The sequence below is a fragment of the Ictalurus punctatus genome, chromosome 9 (assembly GCF_001660625.3).
Source record: "Ictalurus punctatus breed USDA103 chromosome 9, Coco_2.0, whole genome shotgun sequence".
NCBI lineage: Eukaryota > Metazoa > Chordata > Actinopteri > Siluriformes > Ictaluridae > Ictalurus > Ictalurus punctatus.
Window position 1 is genome coordinate 11,883,512 of NC_030424.2, and position 21,896 is coordinate 11,905,407.

The following is a 21,896-nucleotide window of genomic DNA, read 5'->3' on the forward strand; positions in this document are numbered from 1 at the left end:
GAGGCATGCTCAGCTGAAACACATCAGTATTTATTAATTAAGAAACGCTGAGGCAGAAGCGTCAGCCCTTGTTGTGTGAAGACCAAGCTCGTGCAAAGACCTGCGAGTCTACCAACACCGACAAGACACCACACGTGCTGCTAAGTATACTTTTTCTCCCTTTATTCCTCTCGCTGTTACCTGTTTACACACACTAACATGTGTCATCAGTTTATCCCTGTTATTTACCACAGGCACCGACCGTGACATTCTCCCAGAAACGTACACAACTTGGATAACCTACACTCTCTGAATGCGGCCTCTGCAGGTTCCATCTCATTTTCAATCGGACTTTGGAACTGCCAATCTACTGTCAACAAGGCAGATTTCATTTCTGCATTTGCAACCCACTCCAATCTCAGCGTGCTGGTTCTGACTGAGACCTGGATCCATGCTGAGAACACCACCACACCCGCTGCCCTGGCCTCCAACTTCAACTTCTCCCATACCTCACGCCCCAACAGACGAGGGGGTGGTACAGGTTTGCTTCTCTCCAAAACATGGAAATTTACCTGTCTTTCTCCCTCTTTCTCATACACTTCCTTTGAATGTCATGCTGTTACAGTCACTGACCCTGCCAAAATGCACTTTCCTGTTGTTTACGGTCCTCCAGGTCAATTGGGGAAGTTCATAGATGAATTTGACATGCTACTGTCCACCATCCCAGATGATGGAACTCCTCTTCTGGTTCTTGGTGATTTCAACATTCATCTAGACAAGCCACATGCAGCTGACTTTCTTGCTCTCCTTCCCACATTTGACCTCAAGCAGTTCACCACACCAGCAACCCACAAAGCCGGCAAACAGCTTGACCTCATCCTCACACGTAATTGCACCACACATAATCTTCTCATTACTCCTCTCCACACCTCTGACCATTTCTTTATCCAGTTCTCTATTTCTCTCCCCTCACCACCATCACTGTCTCCTCCCTCTATCTCTTTTCGTCGCAGTCTTCGCTCCCTTTCCCCCTCACATTTCTCCTCTGTTGTCACGACCTTACTTCCCTCCGACAGCCACCTTTCCCCACTTGACTTAAACACCGCAACCGACATGCTATGTTCCATGCTAACATCTCCTCTTGACAGCATATGCCCCCTAACCTCCAGACCTGCTCGCACATCACCCTCTAGTCCTTGGCTCTCAGAAGCTCGGCGTAACAACCGGGCCAAACTAAGAGCATCTGAAAGGAAATGGCGCAAATCAAACAACCCAGTTGACCTAACCAATTACCAGACACTTCTCTCCTCTTTTTCCAATAGCATGTCCATTGCTAAAGCCACATTCTACCAAGAGAAGATTGGTAGTTCTCCCAACACCCGCATTCTTTTCAAAACCTTTTCCTCTCTACTCTGTCCCCCTCTTCCCCCTTCCTGTACGTCTCTGTCCTCATCCCATCTGTCCTCATCCTACTTGACCTCTCTTCTGCTTTCGACACTGTGAACCATCAGATCCGCCTGTCAACTGTCTCCAGCCTGGGCATCACTGGAACGGTTCTGCGCTGGGTGGAATCCTATATCTCTGACAGATCCTTCAAGGTATCATGGAGGGGAGGTATTTCTGAAACTCAGCAACTCACAACTGGCATTCCACAGGGGTCAGTTCTGGGTCCACTCCTCTTTTCTATCTACACTACATCTCTAGGGCAGGTGATTGAGTCTCATGGCTTCTCATATCATTGCTATGCTGATGACACCCAGCTCAATTTGTCCTTCCAGCCTGACGATCCATCCGTCTCTGCACGCATCTCTGCTTGCCTGTCGGACATCTCGGTCTGGATGAAGGAAAACCATCTTAAGCTTAACCTGGCAAAATCTGAGCTCCTCGTCATCCCAGCCTGTCCCTCAATCAACCACAACCTCACTGTACAGCTTGGCTCACTCACACTCATGCCAACCAGGACGGCCAGGAACCTTGGGGTGATTCTTGATGACGGCTTGACCTTTACAGACCATATCTCAGCAACTGCAAGGTCCTGTAGGTTCATCCTTTACAACATCAAGAAAATCCGACCCTACATCACCAAACAGGCTACACAGATACTAGTCCAGGCTCTTGTTATCTCTAAACTGGACTACTGCAACTCACTGCTTTGAGGCCTCCCAGCCAGCTCCATCAAACCTCGTCACACCCCTCTTCATCTCCCTCCACTGGCTTCCTGTAGCTGCCTGAATCAAGTTCAAGGCCTTGATGCTCACATACAAGACCTTGTCAGGAACAGCACCCTCCTACCTCAACTCTCTCCTGAAGGCCTACGTTCCCTCTTGCAATCTGCGATCAATTAGCGACCGGCGTTTAGCAGTTCCAACTCAGCGTGGCACAAGGTCCCTTTCCAGAACCTTCACGTTAACTGTTCCTCAGTGGTGGAATGCACTTCCAATCTCAATCCGGACCGCAGAATCTCTCACCATCTTCAAAGAACAGCTAAAGACCCACCTCTTCCGTGAACACCTAACCAACTCATAATTAAAAATAATAATAATAATAATAATTAAAAATTGCACTTACACCTCTACTCTGTGCACTTTGCTTCTTCTGGAACTCAATTAATGGATCTTGTATGGTAGCACTACTTGTATTGTTCTCTGCTTGATTTATTGATTTGCTTGTATTTTTCTCATTGGTAAGTCACTTTGGATAAAAGCGTCTGCTAAGTGAATAAGTGTAATGTAAATGTAATGTCTTGTTGGAAGGTGAACCTCCACCCCAGTCTTAAGTACCTTGCAGACAGATTTTCTTCTAGGATTTCCCTGTATTTGGTTCCATCCATCTTGCCCTAAACCTTGCCCAATTTCCCAGTCCCCGCTGATGAAAAGCATCTGCATAACATGTTGCTTCACTCTGGAGATTGTGTTCTTAGAGTGATGAGAAGTGTATGGTTTCCAACAAATGTAGGCCAAAAAGTTTACATTTGGTCTCATCCGCTCAGAGAAACGCTCTCTATATTTTTGCTGAGTCTCCGAAGTGCCTATTTTGCAAACTGGAACTTATATGGTTCACCATTCTTCTATAAAATCCTGGCTATGGTTGTCCTGTGAACTCCCAACTGAGCTGTCTATCACTCCAACTACTACAGAGTTACTCTTGGCCTCTTGCTTTGCTGACTAATGCCACCCCACTGACTTTTGCTGGATGACCTCCACTAGGAGTCACGAATGAGCCATATGCTTTTTATTTTTTAACAATGGTGCTGCACAAGATGTTCACATATTGGCATGTATTCTTTCAGAACTTCATTATGCATTTTGTTGAGGTATGTTGCTTAACAAACAGGTGTATCTATACTGAAATTATGTGACACTTTAATTGCACAAAGTTCGATTGCATTCAACTAATTATGTGACTTTGGTGGCAATTGTTTGCAATAGAACTAATTTAAGGGCTTCATAAGAGAGGGTGAATAATTATACAATCACAACTTTACCATTTTTTAAATTTGTAAATAATTGACCTCTGGAAACTGTATTGTTTCCACTCACTTCAATAGTATGCAATATTTTGTGTAGATTCATATAATTCCAGTTAATATATATATAATCCTACTTAAATCCATTTCAATTCCAGGTTGTAACACTGCAAATTGTGGAAAATTCCAAGGTGGCCGAATGACTCTTTAGGGTGTATCTCAACCACCTTATCAGGTTAGCAGTTCTCCCCATAGAATGAATATACACTCATAGACCACTAATGGAACATAGTATGACTCCCTTTGCTTTCAGAACATCCTCAATTCTTCATGTCATGGATTTCATAATGTTTTTGGAAACATTCCTTTGAGATTCTTGTCCATGTTGGCATGACTGAAGATGAGATGTTTTAAAGTGTCCAGTATGTGCCAAATGCACCATTACACTACCACTGCCACCACTCTGAGCTGTTGACACAAGGCAGGTTAGATCCAAGGATTTAGGCTGTTCATGCCAAATTCTGACCCTACCGTCTCCATGGCATAACAGAAATCGACATTTATCAGACCATAGATGGCTCTTCCAATCTTCAACTGTCCAGTTTCAGTAAGCCTGTGTCGACTGTTGCCTCAGATTCCTGTTTTCCACCAGCAGGAATGGAACCTGATATGGTCTTCTGTTGTTGTCGGCCATCCACCTTAAGGTTGTGCGTTCTGAGATGCTTTCTGCTCACCTTGGTTGTAAAGAGTGATTATTTGAATTGCCTTCCAGTCAGCTTGAATGAGTTTGGTAATTCTCCTCTGATGTCTGTCATCAACAAGATGTTTTTGCCGGCAGAACTGCTGCTAGCTGGATGTTTTTTGCTCCATTATGTGCTAAATCTAGAGACCATTCTGCATGAAAGTCCCAGGATATCAGCAGTTTCTAAAATACTCAAACCAGCCCATCTGGCACCAACAACCATGCCACAGTCAAAGTCAGTGAGATCCCATTTTTCCCCCCATTCTGATGTTTGATATGACATTAACTGATGCTATCTGACCTGTATCTACATGACCTTATGCACTGAACTGCTGCAGCATGATTGGTGGATTGGATAATTGTATGAATGAGCAGGTGTACAGGTATTGCTAATAAAGTGCATAGTGAATGTACAGTACCTAATCATTATTTAATGGCCGCTTTGGTGAAAAATTGCTTTATTATCCAAGCACACTTTCTAATGGAGATGCAATGACACCATTTTGAATAAATACAGGCTGGGAGCTTTACAGCATTACATTTTATATAGGCATCTGTAAGCATATGACCATGGTGCAATACATACATTTTTAATATGCTATTGCAAGAATTTTAATCTACTGAATTTTTGGAATCGATTAAGAGTAGTCATTTTTTAATCAGCAGCAAACTTCATCCCAATTCTACACTATGCTACGTAAGCCAGCAGGTGCCAGGCAGCAAATTAACCAGGGCCTTTTCCATTATGTAAGATATTTTCAGCTCTGCTGCAGCCTGCTGCTAAGATCCGCTTAGATCTGTCTGCTCAGAATCAAGGGTGTTTCTGAACTGCTACCCATGGTAATTTCCACTGACATCTTTCTTCCAGTGTATAACAAAAGTGTTTATTTAAAGCCCTGGTGCATCTCAATGAGAAATAAGACCAGACTTCAATGTCTGAAATGTTGGCTCAGTTAAATACTCCCAGAAGAATGAATATAATGTGGTGTCTTATTGTGTGTAAATGTGGTGCAGACACTTATTGTTATTAATAATATTAATAATAAATTCAGATGCAGTGACAGTGCAGTGATTCTTACAATTGACAGTAAAACGTTATTTAACATATTTCTGTGATTCATGTAGCTCACACATTTCATATTTATTTTTACCACTAACTGTGTAAAGCATGTTTAAGTAGATGGTTTGTCAAGAAGCCTCACTGCTATCAGAAAGCAGCATTTGGCATGTGCACTTAGTCATAATCAAGGCTTCAGTATTACTGGCATTAACTCTAGATGTTGATCTAGCAATAAATTGTTTGAAACTACACTGATTCTATACTGAATTGTGAGATTAATAAATATACTACTTTGTAGGGATTAGAAGAAGTACATCCTACAAATTCACCCAAAAGTATCAAAATCTTTTTTTTTTTTTTTTTTTTTAAATACAGGAATTCACTTTACCAATTACACATGACATTAGTATTGCCATTTCAGTTGATAATAGTATTTCAAATACATATTTCAAGGAGGTGTCAGACATATTGCACAACTATGCTGTCTAGTAAAGTGTTGCACCACCCTGGGTCTTCAGAATGGATTCTACAAGATGCTCAATGTATTGTTCCCAAATGCTGTACCATGTGGAAATGAGTTAATTACAGGGGATGGATGAAAGCAACTCTTTCCACCTCATTTCAAAGATACTCAATAGACTTGAGATGCAGGGCCTATGCAGACTCATGAGCTCATGAAAACCCACTAACGTGTACCAGGAACTATTTCAGTGATGATGCCTGCATTATGTCATGGTACATTATCGTGGTGAAAGGGTCTGTCAAAGTGAGGATAAACTATAGCCATAAAAGGATGATGTTGGGCAATGTTCACTGCACCATTTAGATGTTTTCTAAAGTGTATCAAAAGCCCAAGTTTGTGCCAGGAAAGTTATTGTCATAACAGAAATGCTGTGACAGATGCAAGTGCAGTTGAATATCTCCTTATGGGAAAAAGGCAAAAAAACCCACAAAAACAAAACAGCAAGCAAGTTCAAAGACAAGAAACAGGCTAGGATCAGGCGATCAACAAACAGGACAAACTGGGCAAAGGAAAAATCAGGAATCAAGAAACTAGCAACAGGTCAAACCAGATCAGCAAACACACAATAGCAGGCTTGGCAACATCTGGAGTACAGGACAAAGTGATTGAAAACAGGTGTGCTCAATAAGAAATCTGGTGACTGTGAAGGAGACAAAGGCTGCATCTGAACAACCCTACTACCGTACCATACAGTAGGCGAAGAACAATACGTTAAAAGAGTAGTATGTCCAAAATCTCAGTATTCATAAAATAGTACGCAAGACATACCCGGATGATGTACTGATTCTGCCGAGATTCTGCAGCATGGAGCTAATGGACACTGCGCTATCCCATAAGGCAACAGGACTGGCATGGAAGAGCTGTCAGAATCAAAAATGGCAGAAGGCAGTGCATCGGTTCTTTTTAAGTTGTTGGTAACATGACAATGCCAACATGGCAGATATAGTACGAGCAGAGTGTACGCATGCTACACACTTATACTGATTAATACATATTGTATCAATGGCTGAGTGGTAGGTACTGAATAGAATGAAGTACAGTAGGTACTGTCACAATGCGTAATTTTGAACGCATTGTGTGCATTCAGTCAAAAGTAGTCCGGGGTGGCCACAGTATGTGTTGGGAACTGGAGTTCGCTGACTGGGTTGACCTGGGTTGACAGTTACCACCTGATGGTATTGGTGACACTTAAGAGGATAGCTCCAGGGACTCTTTGTTTTCTTTCTTTCCCATCCCCCACCCCCGCAAATTTCTCCCCATTTGATCATTTGCCATTTCCCAGCCACTAGCTAGCGCTCTCTTATCACACAACAGGGAGGGTGAACACTAGCTTCCTCCAAGACACCAGACACAAGAAGCCAGCTAATGCATCTTTTCAAACTGCTGCTCATGCTGTATCACAGGGCAGCAAACCACAGTCAGAGAAAAGCACTTACTGCCCTCTTCTGCATACAATGACTCACATATACCTGTGATTGGTTGGTATCAGACATTATAAAGAGGTGTATATTACCTTGATTGGACATGATTGATTGATTCTGGAGAGCGGACTTCAAGTACATAAATGGGCTTGGTATCAAAGAGCAAAATGCTGCAATTCAATTAAGTTTCATTTGTATAGAGCTTTTAACAATAGGCACTCTTACAAAGCAGCTTTACAGAAATCTGGATGCAGATTCAAACATTCCAGAAGTGACCGTGGCAAGGAAAAACACCCTGAGATGAATTAAAGAAGAAGCTTTGAGAAGAAGCAAACTCAAAAGGGGACCCATCCTCTTCTGGATGACACCATACTCTGGGATTAAGATCATAATGCATTTGTACAGAGAAAGAAAAAATGTTCATCCTGATCCCAACAAATAGAACAAAATCTTTTCTTACTCACAAACACATCAGCACTGGAAGTGGAAAGAATAGAAGATACTCTTAGGTCTATAGCTCAAATTCTGAAACTAACTGATTACTTCAGTTCACCTCCAGATACAACATCAGAAGAAGACAGTGACAGCACAAACAACAGAGTCTCAGTAATGTTAACTGATCCAGATTCCCCACAACTGGAGAGGTAAATTTAGCTTGACCGCTTGCTGTCAACTGTGGGACAGAAGAGACTAAGCCACTTGATATACATGTCTCTGGAATGTGACAGTGTTTAAACCATGGATATTAATGACATCATCAAGTATTTCTCCTCTCGTAAGGCCAAGAAGAAGACAGTCTAAAGGTAAGTCACTGTCATCACTCACAAGTAATGTTGCTGTGTCAATAAATCTGTTTATTATGGGCTCATATTTGTGCATAATGCACTGATGAGGTACTTATAATGCACTGTAGCCCAGAAGACTCATTCTCATTTGAGACGAGATGCAGACAAGTAATGGCATGTATGCTAATAATAGTGTAATGGAGTGTAAAATCTTTGCCGTTCATTCTAATTTAGATAATCTCATCCAGTTTCTGACAATACAGTGTCCATAGCTTGCATAATTATGTCATGTGATATACCTTGTACTATACTATAGTTTACAGCAAGGGTATGTGAGTGTGTGTCTGTTCATACATGCATGTGTGTAACCTTCTAAATATGTTTTGAGTAGTTAACAGTACGCTACCAAAGGGGCCTTGGGGAGTCACAGCAGTAGAAGTGTATCAGGATCAGGCATCACATTGGATAGCAGGAGTACACATTATTAGGCATGTTCTGATTATATTGTAACTTAAAAGGCTACGTATTTTGATGTAATATTTTACCTTGTAATTAATAATCAAACAAGTACACGTTTTGAATGCATCTTTCGGTAATGCATATAAAAGAGTAATGTTGCCTAGCACAATTCTAATAATACATATCTTGTAACTTGTTATCTCTGCTGAAAAAAAAACAAACAACCTAATCATACATTGTGTCACTTGAATATGAAGTTGGGATGCTGATGTGCTGGTGGTCAACATGGTAGCAGTGGGATTTTTATATGTAATATGAAACTATTTCCAAAATAGTCTGTAAAAATGTATTTGTTAAACCAAAGACCGAAGATAAAAGCATATGCAAATGCAGAACGAACTCTTTACGAACTATAATATCCTGTTGCTGAATCCATACACTGTAACCTTAATCACCCACTTGCTCAGACCATGATATCTACTATAATTGAACCATCCATCCATCCATCCATCCATCCATCTATTTTCCTTACTGCTTATCCTACACACATAGCCTGGAGCCTATCCCAGGGAACACGGGGCACATGGAAGGAGACACCTTGGATGGGTGCCGATCCAGCACATGGCACAATCACACACTATGGACACACACTACAGCTTACCATGCATGTCCACGGACAGGAGGAGGAAACCAGAGTACCCTGGGGAATCTCCTGAAGTGCAGGGAGAACCTGCAAACTCTGCTCACACAGGACGGAGATGGGATTCAAACCCCCAACTCCTGGCAGTGCAAGGCAAACGTAGTAACCACTAATCCACTGTGCATACCAGTAGAGTTTCTGTCTCACAGCTCCAGGGTCCCCGATCCTATGCTCAGGTTTCTGTCTAATTAGAGTGTCACCTGTTCTTCCCGTGTCTGCTTGTGTTTTCCTCCATTTTCCTCTCGCCCCCTAAAATGCCAGTGGGTGGATTAGCTACTACGAATGCTACTATAAATTGCCCCAAGATGTGAAAAAATGTGTGAATGTGTGTGTAGATGCTGTCACATGATAGACTGGTGTCCCATAGAGGGGGGTTTTCCCTCATGCCCATTTGATCCTAGATCCACCGCAATTACTGAAGAAGAATGAATGAATAAATGAGTGAATAAATAAATGAATAAATGAATGAATGGTAATACCGCAGTAGTTTTCTAGCTCCCTCTACTGTGTGACAGATTGTTTCTGAATGCCAAGTGTGGCTGTCAAGTGCCAACTACTATGAAACAGGTATGCCTACACTAAGAAAAACATGCCAGTGAATTTATTAGATATACTGATGTAAATATGCCTAGATGTAGTAACCTAATGCATCAATACCACATGTTCTTTAATAATTAATTAAGTAATACAAGTTAATAGCTAATACACATAGTACATAGTTAATATACATACATACATACAAATATAAACATTTGTCTCATATCTCATTAGAGCTTTTCACCCAGAGAACCGTATAATACTAAGGTCATTATGTTACTAATTCACTTTGTAACATTACAAATGAAAGAACAGTCCTATTTGAGGATTATGGTGGATAAAAAAAAAATTCAAGCTGACAGACACAATGAGTTAATTCCCAAACTATAATGCATAAGCCTATTTAACAACAACAACAATAATAATAAATCTGTAGGATACTGTTTGCAGTTCTTTCCATTTCGTTGATCTCCACAATGCATTCATGTTTAATCTTTCATGCATAGTATTCACACTCATCGACAGTCAAGTTAAGGTCCATCCATCTTCTATACCGCTTACTCCTTTTCAGGGTCACGGGGAAACCTGAAGCCTATCCCAGGGAGCATCGGGCACAAGGCAGGGTACACCCTGGACAGGGTGCCAATCCACCATAGGGAGAACATGCAAACACCGCACACACAGGGCCACAATGGGAATTGAACCCCCGACCTTGGAAGTGTGAGGCGAACATGCTAACCACTAAGCCACCGTAGCCGTTTTTTTTTTTTTTGGACAATCCATTTTACTTTTTTAACATTTGCTACTGACAGAATCAAAATTCATATATCATGCAATTGTATCTAAATAATCCTTATTTAGGGGCAGTGGTGGCTTGGTGGCTTTTTTCAGTCCCCAGCACTGCCAAGCTGCCACTGTTGGCCCCTTGAGCAAGGCCCTTAACCCTCTCTGCTCCAATAATTTCACTGTGTATATGTATATGTGATCAATAAATACTCATTATCATTAAATCATGCATGAATTTTACATTTTTGTTTAACCATTTATAAAACTAATAATGTTTACACTTTACAGTCTGTGCATATGGACGTGTGTGTAGTGTAATCCGCATAATGACTGATTTAAAGGGGGGAGGGGAAAAAGAAACAGCATCATTTTGGGCACGTGCGCTGTATTTGTGCAGGCAGATCTCTTGACCGTAGGAGGGGCGAACAAAGACAACCACGCCCATTGGGCGTTTCCCTAAGCTACTGCTACAATGAGGGGCTACATGATCAGCCCAGAGTAAACACACAGCTACCAGACTGAGAAGCATGAGCGGACTGAACAGGGACAATCCCACCAGTGACTATATAGCGCGAGTAACTAATTTCTGGTCATGTCTTCCACGAGAAAGCAGTATTTTGTCCTTTCTTGTCTTGCTTTGTTGATTGTTTGCTTGACGGTTGTTATGAAGAAATGGCACTTTGGTCTGAGAGGGAACTTTGGGGATGCTGCTCTGGATTTAACTCCTCTGCGCGGTGCATTACTCCAGCAGATCAGAGACAGACAGCAAGAGATTGCTCCTTTTTACACCTTTAATCAGGGACATCGATCACTAGTGGATCATCAGTCGACTTTTCCCAACGCAGACGCGATAAGGAACACAACTCTGCAGGCTCTGGGGTCGGAGATCGGATGCAGGGATCTGAGCGGCTTGACAGTTGTGGATTTTCTCGGCGCTGGTTACACAAAAACAGTGTTAAAGGTCGTTTTACCTCGGGGTTTAGAAGTGGCGTTGAAAACCGTGAACAATCAAGGGACAGACATGAGATCTTGCTTGGAGGATTTCGGGGATCCAGAGGGCTGCCAGGACCTCGTGTCCTTCAAACTGAGAAAAGAGATCATCCTGCTGCAGAGACTACAGCACCCTAATATTGTTAAGGTAAACATTTATAAACAGTAATAACCTGCTGGTTAACTTTTATAGGCTGTCAGAAGTGATCTTGATTCTCAAGTGATTGTGATCAGGGATCAGCAGTGTTTGTTAGTGATGATGAAAACTAACCAGCTATATGTAATAACACACATTATGCACATGACAGTACATAAGGTGTTGATTACTTTTCTGTAACAGCACAGCTCTGACTTGTATGGCAGACATAATCAAATCTACGTGATCTAATAATAATAAACAGGCCAATCACGTGTTGTTATTTGACTTTTTATTTTTTATTTTTTATAATAATATGGTGACGTTTTCTGTAAGGAGATGTTTATTTAGCATTTATGGATGGAGTCTCTAGTGCCAGGTTTTTAAGTAACATGACAAGTTGTTTTTTGTTTTGTTTTGCTTGTTTGTTTGGGGTTGGTTTTTTTTTTGTCTTATGACAAGAAGTGCAAGAGAGAGAGAGAGAGAGAGAGAGAGAGAGAGAGAAATAGGGGCTGGTAAAGGAATGACTGTTTGTAGATGTTGTAATGTAAGTGATAACAAGAACTAACTTGGCTCATGGATGTTCCACAACTTTAATGTTACTGTAAATGGTTAGAAAGCATGATATGTCATTCAATAAATAAAACATTGGAATCTCTGGGAAATTGTAGTGGAATAAGAGGAATAAAACACTTTTTGTGTGGTAACTTATCATACAACCCTGTCATTTATTCTTTTTTCATAACAGCATGCTTTGTTGGCTGGGCAGTTAACGTACAGAAAACAGATTTACGACGGTTAATATCTACAATCCATTGCTGGTTTCAGACAGAAAAATAGCAACAGATCAGTGATAAGTGTCTATTTTCGCTGTATCGCCTGTCAGTTTTCTGCTGCTCACCATCCCTTGCACATTTATCTCCCTACTATTCATTCAAAATAAAGGAAAGTAAATTTCCCATTGAAGCTCGTTTAAAAACATGTACTCTAGTTAAGAAAGCTTCCTCTGTCTAAAGCCTTTGTGTTTTTAATATGAGTTGTGCGATTGAAATACAGCCCCATGGTTCTAAATGATTGTCTTGTTTTGTGGTTACAGCTGAAAGGTCAGTGCCAGGACAGTGCCCTGGTGGGTGGCATCACAGCAGTGTTGGAGCAGGGAACCCCAGTGCAGATGATTCAGCTCCTGCAGAGCCCCTGGGAAGAGCGCTTTCGGGTAAGAACCTCAACTTGACCACCCCCCCCTCCCCCCCCACCTCCTGTGGAGTGTTAATCAGGAGTTTCCCACCCACAGCCCCCCACAGGGCATACCTGGGGCAGGGGGTGGATGAAAATTCTCTGGTTTAACTGAAGCACTATCTCCAAATCATCTGAGCCTGATAAAATACTCTGAGGGACAGATGTCCGTCTCAGATATCTTGGCTAGCTGTGAAACTGAGCAGTATCTGGCTGTTTGTGGTACAGACGGAGGATCTGATACCCGGCTCCAGGAAAGTAGAAGTGGTTTATTGAAGTGCTTGGCTCACCAGAGGCAGGTCCTGCATGTCTGTGCTCTTTGATTTTTTTAATAGGTTTTCAGGAGAAATGGTTTTACCTGAAGGGGCTGTGTAATTGAGAGTCTGTTCAGTGAATATACTGAACTGATACTAATACAAAGTCCATCTCTGTTATTACAGTGTTCAGCTCCTCCATTGTGATCAAATACAAAAGACTGACATAATACATTTGTTGTTCCTTACAGGCTTATCAAATAATCATGTAGCTCATATGTCTGCCCATTAGCTCCTGGGCATGGTTATGATTACAGAAGTGCAGATATGTGTTAAGACACAAGTTGTCAATTCCAGTACTGTGATCATCTATTATACTGCTTCGACTCGCCATATCTCACTCATCACAGGCATATGATTATCTATTATATATATATATATATATATATATATATATATATATATAGCGGACAGAGATGTCTGCATTCTTAACTATAATGCTAGTTTAAATGGTCTGATTTGTGATTTGTGAATATTGTTATAGATTTCTTAGACAACCTCTGCTCCCTCCACACTGCAGGTGTGTCTCGGCTTGGTCAGGCTTCTTCACTATCTGTCTCTTTCTCCTCTTGGCTCTGTGGCCTTGCTGGACTTCCAGCCTCGTCAGTTCATCATGGTGTCTGGTGAGCTCAAGCTGACTGATCTGGACGATGCCGTTGTAACGGAGACACAATGCAGGAAAAGTTCTGATTGCATGCTGCAGTTTCCACTGCGCAACTTTACCTTCCCATGCTCGGGCAGCGGAGTGTGCCAAGGCCTCAACGAGATGAGGAACCTTTACAATGCTTACAGGTGAGAGTGACCCACATTCCATATTTATGCTAATCACTGGATAGTAATGTTTGATTTACAAGCATCTGTCAGAGTCGGTGTGTCTGGGAGGTATATGGCTGACACGCCTTTCCAATCCTACCAACCAAGTGTCTGTTTTGTTGAGATATAAACAAGCATATTGTTTGTATAGCTTATTATTGTGTGTATTCGTATGCTTTATAGTTGACTGTCATAAGACACACCGTTCTAAGTAGGACTTTATTATTCAGATTGTCTTTTCTGTGTGTCTCTAGATATTTCTTCATCTATCTGCTGCCTCATCAGGCTCCAACAATACTGAAACCTCTCGTGGATCAGATAATGAATACAACAGGTGAACAGTCTCTTGTGTGTGGTTTCAGTCATCATAACAACATGTCTTTATTGGTGGATAATTCATCTGCTTCTATTGTATAACTAATGCTGGTGTTGTCCATAGGGGAACTGAAACACAGTGTTAACAAAACACTGGAGGCCTTTGAAGAAGTCTTGCATGTATACAAATCTGGGCTGAACATGCCTTCATCTGTAATTAAAGGTAAGACTGTATTAAATGTTATCCTCTTATATCATTCATGAATCATTTTTATTATCCATTGTTTTACAGTCCCAAACATTCTGACTCATGCAGAGTTTCTTGCATCTAGAATTAAAACACAATTCTCATGTACCTCACACAAATCACTTCAAACTCTCTTCATGATTTTCGTTCAATTGAAAGATGCTTTCGGCGTTTCTGTGGTGTGAAAATGGAATACAAGCGAATATTTTTACAAGCTTTTTTTTTTTAAAGACTATTACAGTTGTTGAATGTGAATGCACATTTCAGGAGACTGTTAAAGTGGCACAGAATATGATGCGTGTTAATTTTAATGTCAAATACATAACTCAACAGCACCTTCAAGCAGATGTGCAAACTGTCATAAAAAGAAACCATGTAACTCAATCCGTCTTCAAGCGCTAGTGAAATAGTGATGGCCCTGCAGGACATTGGGTTTCTCTCTCTCTCTCTCTCTCTCTCTCTCTCTCTCTCACTCACTCTCTGTCTCTCTTTCTGCTGAACCTGAGCTTTGACATCCATAAATCATCCATATAGCCTCAGTTCAGCAGCACTGAAGCGTAAAAAGCACCAGACCTTCAAAATGTTATGTCCGAACAAGTTTCCAACAGCTCTCGTAAAGTATTTCGACACATTTTGAATGCTTGTGTAATTTGTTAAGCAGATTTTTTTTTTGTCACATTGTCAGTGGTAAAGAGCTCCTTGTGTGGCGTTTGTCTCCATCTCTGTCACACACATACGTACATAAATTTTACCCAAGTCTCATATGAAGTCAAAGGAATGTCTTTAAGTAACTCAACACTCTGACACCTCTTGCTGAGAGCGTGGAAGTGTGAGGTATCTGCTGATTTTATATACACCCATCATGTTTTGCCTAGTTTAAAAACTGACATAGTTTTCCTCTCTTCTGCGTAGACTATGCTGTGCTGAAAGGCATGGGTACATCTGGAAATAAGGAGTACAAGTGCTGGCCATCCTACAACCATCAAAGATGCATGCTCTCTGTGCACAGTGTTGTAGAAGCTGCCCACATCTGCAGCTCTCACCCACAATGCACCAGCTTCTCCGTCAGTCACCAGAAGACATGGACAGGTTAGCATTTCGCTCATATGAGTAATGAATAACAGTTACACAGTGAGTCATTCCTGCAAAACCCAAACCAAATGTACTGTCTGCTTTGAAATAAGCATTACAGTTACACCTGGACTAACATTGCGCATGACTAAGATACAAATGATTTTGAATGTAATATTGAGTAATGTTAAGCTTTATAAATTCAGCATGTAAGTTCCACCACCACTGCATCACATTATGCATACATTAGACATCCCAATGCTCATTTTTATTCATTTTTTTTAACGTGTTTGAATGGCTTTCAGCACAGCTCCCACTATTCATTATGATCAAAAAGAGTCTCAGCACATTTTTATTAAGTGTGTGTTCCTAAGCATATACGCTCTTTGCCTTTACTTGTCTGCAGGCCGACTTCTTGCCTCGTTCAGAAGTGGCTTCAGTCATCTGGTTCCAGATGTGAGCTCCACAGTCTACGTGAGGACGGCCAAAGCCTCGACAGCTACTCTTTAAGTAAGGGGAAAACAGAGCGAGGCAGAACGAGAGATGCTTGGGGGGGCGGGAGAGCTATGAAGTGAATGAACGAGATGTATTTATAGGCATCACACTCAAAAGACTCTTTGATCTGCCTGCCAATGCCGCATGCTGCCAAGAGGCGTCTAAAAGGATTTCCCTTCAGGTATAATTACCTCTCCTTACACAAAAAGAAACACCCAGCCCACTGTTTTTTCCATTTTTGCTGTTGTGTTTGTATGGCACAGTCGAATGAAAGGGTATTGAGCCGATTCTATACAAGCTCTTACATAGATTTACTTTGATGTTAATTGAGCCAGTAGTTCTGCGGTGTTGCGCTGCATGCTGGAATGCCTTAAACACAGTGTTGCAACAGGCAAGGAAAGAAGTACTGAAATTACAGCTGTGTAGGAGCTGAGATAGCTGTTTAGGATCACTTTACTGATCACTGCAATTCATTTTTACTTTTATGCAGTCTACTTTTTCATCCAGTGGATGTGATTGATTTAGTTGTTCTTTCAGAGAAAGAGTTACTGTTATTTGACATTTTTGAAATTGGGTTTTGTGCAGAAAGAATTGAATAAAAGTGTTTTGTTTTGTAACTTCTTCTCTCAGGTTATTTAATAGGAAAGTCGTATGTGTGCTGTTAATATTCTACCCTTATTCACTTTTAAAAGCAGCCACTATGCATTGTGTGTTCTCCCCTACCTTCAGCGCCGTAGCAGACTGTGCCCCGCAAAGTTTACACAAAACCTTACCAGTGCATACTAATTAATCACTTGCGGGGTCATTATGGTTTAATTATTACATGTAAATGCTCCTTGTTTGGAGGCCCTTTCTCATGGAGAGGCCCCGAAAAACAAAAGCACATTAAGAACAATTAAAGTAAATCTGCCGTTAGCACAAGAATGGTTGAGCCATCTGGCTCTCCATTCAGGAGTGGTATTTTAGATATGCACAGATAAGCTGGTTTGCTCCATGCTGCTGCCCAGGACTAATGTGGAGCTTGCCCCAACACCCCCCCCCCGGGCCTAATCCTGGGTTTCATGAGCTCTGATAAGATTTCTTCAAATTATCCTGAATTATCCAACACTTTGAAAATAAGAGCTTGAATAATCAGCAGTAATGGATCTCACCTGTGGGCAGGGGTTGTCTGTTTGTCATATCACTCCAAAACAATATTCAAAAACAGGAATAAAAGTGTCCTAGCACACAAAACACCACTTCTTGTGGTTTTGTTAACATCCTTAAAGGCACCCAAAGCTAAGGTTTTAAAATAGTCTGTTATATTCCTTCCTGTAACTTCAATTCTTGACCACAGTATTTTTTTCTTGACTTAATGTTTGGAAAGAGAACAAACAAAGCTATAGACCCTGAGAATACAGTCAGCTCTAGCTTTTTACAATAAAGAATATATTAAGAAAAAGAACATTTGAAAATACCATGTACTTAATTTTAGACCACACTAAATTTGTGCTTGTTTACTCACCAACTAAGTTGAGACAATACCATAAAATAAAATAAAAAAAACGTTAAGCTACAAATTTCCAATTACATTCCTGCAATGCTCTACAAATCAGACGTAATATGTAATCATTCATTTTAATGTTGCACAGATAATATTTCTATTTAGACAAAAACTAATGTGAATGTTAAGTTAACTAAAAAGGTTGTAGGAATGTTGAAAACCTAACGCACAGCCAAATGTTCCTAGAACTGTAAGCTAAAGCTTGTTAGCTGGGTAGCAAATAAAACAAATTCTTGATAGAGGTTCCTTTCTTTTCTGTGTCTTCAAGGGTCTCAGTGGGCTTCTGTTCCTCTGGGTTAAACCTTCGGCTTGGTAGTAGTCTGATGGTGCATGGGATTGTTATTGCACCCCACACTACTCTCCATACTGTGTCTTTAGTTTCATGTTTCACTTTAGCAGTTTCTATGATTTTTATTCACAATCTCCATCTGGAAATGATATATAGGCAAAAACAAGTCTGTGCCATGGGCTTGAGATTGTGTCAAGGGGCATGAGTGCCTTAGATGCTGCTGGGCCAAGCTGCACTTAGGAGCCCAAAAAGTTCTAGGAAATCCTAAAGGGCAAAAGATGGACTTCGTAGTCTCCGTGCTGTTATTCATAAATGCAAGTTTATGCCTCTAAACATTAGTGAATAATCATAACATGTGCTGAAAACTACATGCCCCCGTCTGCCTGTTACTTAATGCTAAATGGGTTTGTGTGCCTTAAAATGCATCCAGAAGTCACACAAGTCTTGGGATCGCAAATGTTTACCACCACATGAGAACATGAGTCTAAGACCAGTGTTTTCATTCTTAAGTAACCCCCCCCCTTCCTCTCCTCTTCCGCCTCCTCCTCCTCCTCCTCCTCAAACAAAAGCCATGTCAAGCCATGTAGGCAAAAACCAAGGCTCATTCATCATGGAGTATGATTTCCTTTCTGTATGATTGTAAGAGTACAATACAAGAACAAATAGCTCATGTAGCTTGTTTTGCTCAGTTCTAACTTTGCTGTGCATTTTTTTTTTCTAAACAAACCTTGTAATCAACTATTTTAAGCTTGAGTACAAATCCATTGTTTACTGGGAAAATTCAATATGGTGTAAACAGAGTTAGGTTATTTTAAGAGTAAGTAAATGCAGAAATGAATTAGAGAAGAATTCTTTCTACTCTACCTCCTGATGGGTCACAGTGGGCTTCTGTTCCTCAGGATAAAGCCATCAGCTGCATGGTACTAGGGTGGTGGTGAATGGAATTGTTATTGCACCCCACTCAGCATCCATTTCTTTAGTTTCCAGTTTCACCCGAACTGTTTCCATCGTTTTTATTTCTGACCGCCATCTGGAAATGATATGTAGGCAAAAACAAGCCAGTGCTGTCAGCTTGAGAACCCGTCAACGGGCATTCCTGCCTCTGGACACTGTTGTTTTAAGCTGCACTTGGGGCCCCAAATGTAAAGAACTTCTAGTTCCTAAAGAGCAAACAGTGGAGTTCTGTGTCTCACTACTCGCTTGAGCATTTTAGATAATTACAGTCTATGCTACAAGATGAGTTTCACTACTGAAGCTTTCGTTGCTCACACACATACTCCTAAATTTTAGCGTACAGTCATAGCATGTGCTGACAGCTGCATTCTATGATATATGCCACCAGGAGGTCTGAACTTTCTGCTGGTAGCCTTCTTCATGTTAAATCTAAGGATTAGTGTGTTTTAAGAGACTTGCTCCCCCTGAACACACATCAGAGTTTACTCTCAGATCAGCTTTTTGCATTTAACTCCTGCTTCTCCTTTCCCCTCCTCCTCTTCAAACAGCCCAGGCTCATTCATCACAGTGTGTTCACCAGGACTCCTTTCCATCGCCATGGCCTGACACAATGTTTCTCTAAATCATCTTCTGGCTGGCTGGCTGTTCTGCTGCCCAAGGGCCGGACAAGCAGTTTTTGGGTTCAGAGATGAAGGGAAGGGGGGAGGGCAAAAAGAACTACATTCTTGCCAAAAAATCTCTCCAAGCCTTTTGTTTCTGAAGATCTGTTAACCTCATGACTGGTTAAAAGCTAGTTCAGTGTTTTAAAATTCAAACCACTGGTCAGTTTTATTAGCATGTTTTGTCACACTTTGCACAAATTTTGTGAAATTCACATGTTTGGATCAATTTATTTACATTTATGTTTAGTCATTTGGCAGATGTTCTTGTCCAAAGTGAAAGAAATTGACTATATATTTACATTTAAATGTAAGTAAATATATATATATATATATATATATATATATATATATATATATATATATATATATATATATATATATATATATTTCACATTTACCACAAAAGAACATCCTAGCATAAGCTAAGTGCTAGAAGATCAGTTTTTCCATTGGCATGACCAAGAACATGCACGCTGAGGAACGGCCTGGAGATGGAGGTGTTAGAAATAATAACGGAAGGAGTTTAGACATGGAGCAGTTCCGCATCAGATGCACTGCAAAAACATGACACCTTGGATGTAGCACTGATCTGAGCTGTTTGAGGCTTGAAAAGCAAATATAAGAGCTTCAGATTCGATGCTTTCTACTGCAGGACCCCAGCACAGTTACCACAGTGAGTGAGAAAACATTTAAAAGTTAAATCCCAGGTGAGGAGCAGAGCTTCGGATCCTTTGTAAAGGAAAAACCATTCAGAAGAAGACGATGATAATGATGATGATCTTACATTACTCTAATTCTTTTTATATAAGCAAAATTCTTTATTGTTGTTTTACAAGCCATGTTAAAAATGTGTACTTCTTTACTAAAAGTGTGAAACCAGACTATTTGTTTGGCTTGTGGATAAACTGAGATTTGGCATCGTAAATGTGTGCTGTGAACTTATTGCCACAATTAGCACAGAAATTTGACAGGCGCTAAGTTTAAAGTCTATGATGTAATTAGCAAATTGCCTCAATGGCCATAAAACAGTTAAGGAATCATTGAGGAGGCTGTTAAATTTAGCACCATTAAGACTTCATTACCCTTGATCACTGGAACAGGGCTGGCAATTGCTTTTAAGAATACCAATTAAATGCCAATTATGGATCTAACATGCTGGTACTACTGCATGTATTAATGATTCATTGTGCGAAGTCCAAAATGGATGTTAGATTGTCTAAGTGTCCTTGTTGTCAACATTATGCCTTAACTTAGTTCCAGCTTGGGTGAAACTATTAGTAGGAGACATTTTATGATCAAAATCACATAGTAAAATCAGGTACAATATAGTAGTCATGGATTGTAATCATTTCATTTCATCCTTAGTGATCTCCCAAATGAAAACAGCCCAGCTTGGGACTGGGGTTACTGCAGGAGGGTTGGAAGGGTTTACGTTTAGAGAAAGCATGTCCTCTGTAAATTTTTCTGCAAACAGGATCAAAGTAAGCTATGGAGGTAGGGGTCCCAGAGGGTCTGAAGTGCTCATGCTGAGCCTGGGAGAAACCTAAGCTCACACGATTGACAGAGGCCTGAAAATCACTCAATGCCAAACTCTCACAAGGCCAAATTGATTAGCCAAGTAATCAGTCTACAAGCTGGGGTTACTAAACAATCAAATGAACAGGGACTGCTATGACATGATGACCAGGCCTAAAGTCTTTTCAATTTTCTGCCTGGGAAGCACACCAATATGACCACAGCAATAGTAAGAGACCAAACACCTCTGCAATGCAATCGATTTGAAGTGTAGCATTCACAGCACACTGCAAAATAAGCAGACTTGGCTACACAGCGAATACATATAAAAGTGTAACATATATCGATAACTCAATAAAACAGCGTAAAAAAAGCAGAAAATTAAATGCAGGCCGAGTTTGGCAAGTTGTATCAAAAGAATTGTTACCAGATGTGCTTGAGGCCTAAAGGATTAGGCTACGTAACATACACAGACTGCAGTGAGCAAGACTGAATACTTATAGCAACACTATTTGTTCACCAGTTCGTTGCAATTTGTTTTATAACAGCTTATAAAATTTTAGATGCTGCTTGCTTTGCGTAATTAATAGACTAGACTTTCTGACAATAAATAATGTCATGTATCAGAGAGACATGTACATTCATTGTAATGTAGTGCTCAGGAGCATTACCCTGCCAGAAAACCCTTGTAATGGCTTACTGTAAGTATTTGTATAGTATGTATTTTTTTTATTATTTTTTAAAATCATACGTCATAAGTTCTAGCAAGTTTTAATGTGTCTTTTGGGGACATCACTGAACAGGTTTCCTTTTACAAGACACTATATGTAGAAACAACAATTTTGGCCATGTCAATAATTT

At 40.6% G+C, this 21,896-nt stretch overlaps 1 protein-coding gene across 1 annotated transcript; it reads left to right on the forward strand.

Moving 5' to 3' along the window:
• The first annotated feature begins 10,944 nt into the window (after positions 1-10,944).
• Positions 10,945-16,901, forward strand: pkdccb (protein kinase domain containing, cytoplasmic b). The gene is made up of 7 exons (XM_017476502.3): positions 10,945-11,596; positions 12,681-12,797; positions 13,652-13,923; positions 14,199-14,278; positions 14,384-14,482; positions 15,419-15,595; positions 15,984-16,901. Exons 1-7 carry the CDS (start codon positions 11,051-11,053, stop codon positions 16,085-16,087), a joined length of 1,395 nt encoding a protein of 464 aa, XP_017331991.1. The 5' UTR covers positions 10,945-11,050; the 3' UTR covers positions 16,088-16,901.
• The last annotated feature ends 4,995 nt before the right edge of the window (positions 16,902-21,896 follow it).

Coding starts and splice junctions, on each gene's coding strand:
- pkdccb (XM_017476502.3), top strand. CDS start 11,051: ATGTCTTCCACGAGAAAGCAGTATTTTGTCCTTTCTTGTCTTGCTTTG. Junction 12,798..13,651: donor CCTGGGAAGAGCGCTTTCGG/GTAAGAACCTCA, acceptor TCCACACTGCAG/GTGTGTCTCGGCTTGGTCAG. Junction 15,596..15,983: donor TCACCAGAAGACATGGACAG/GTTAGCATTTCG, acceptor ACTTGTCTGCAG/GCCGACTTCTTGCCTCGTTC.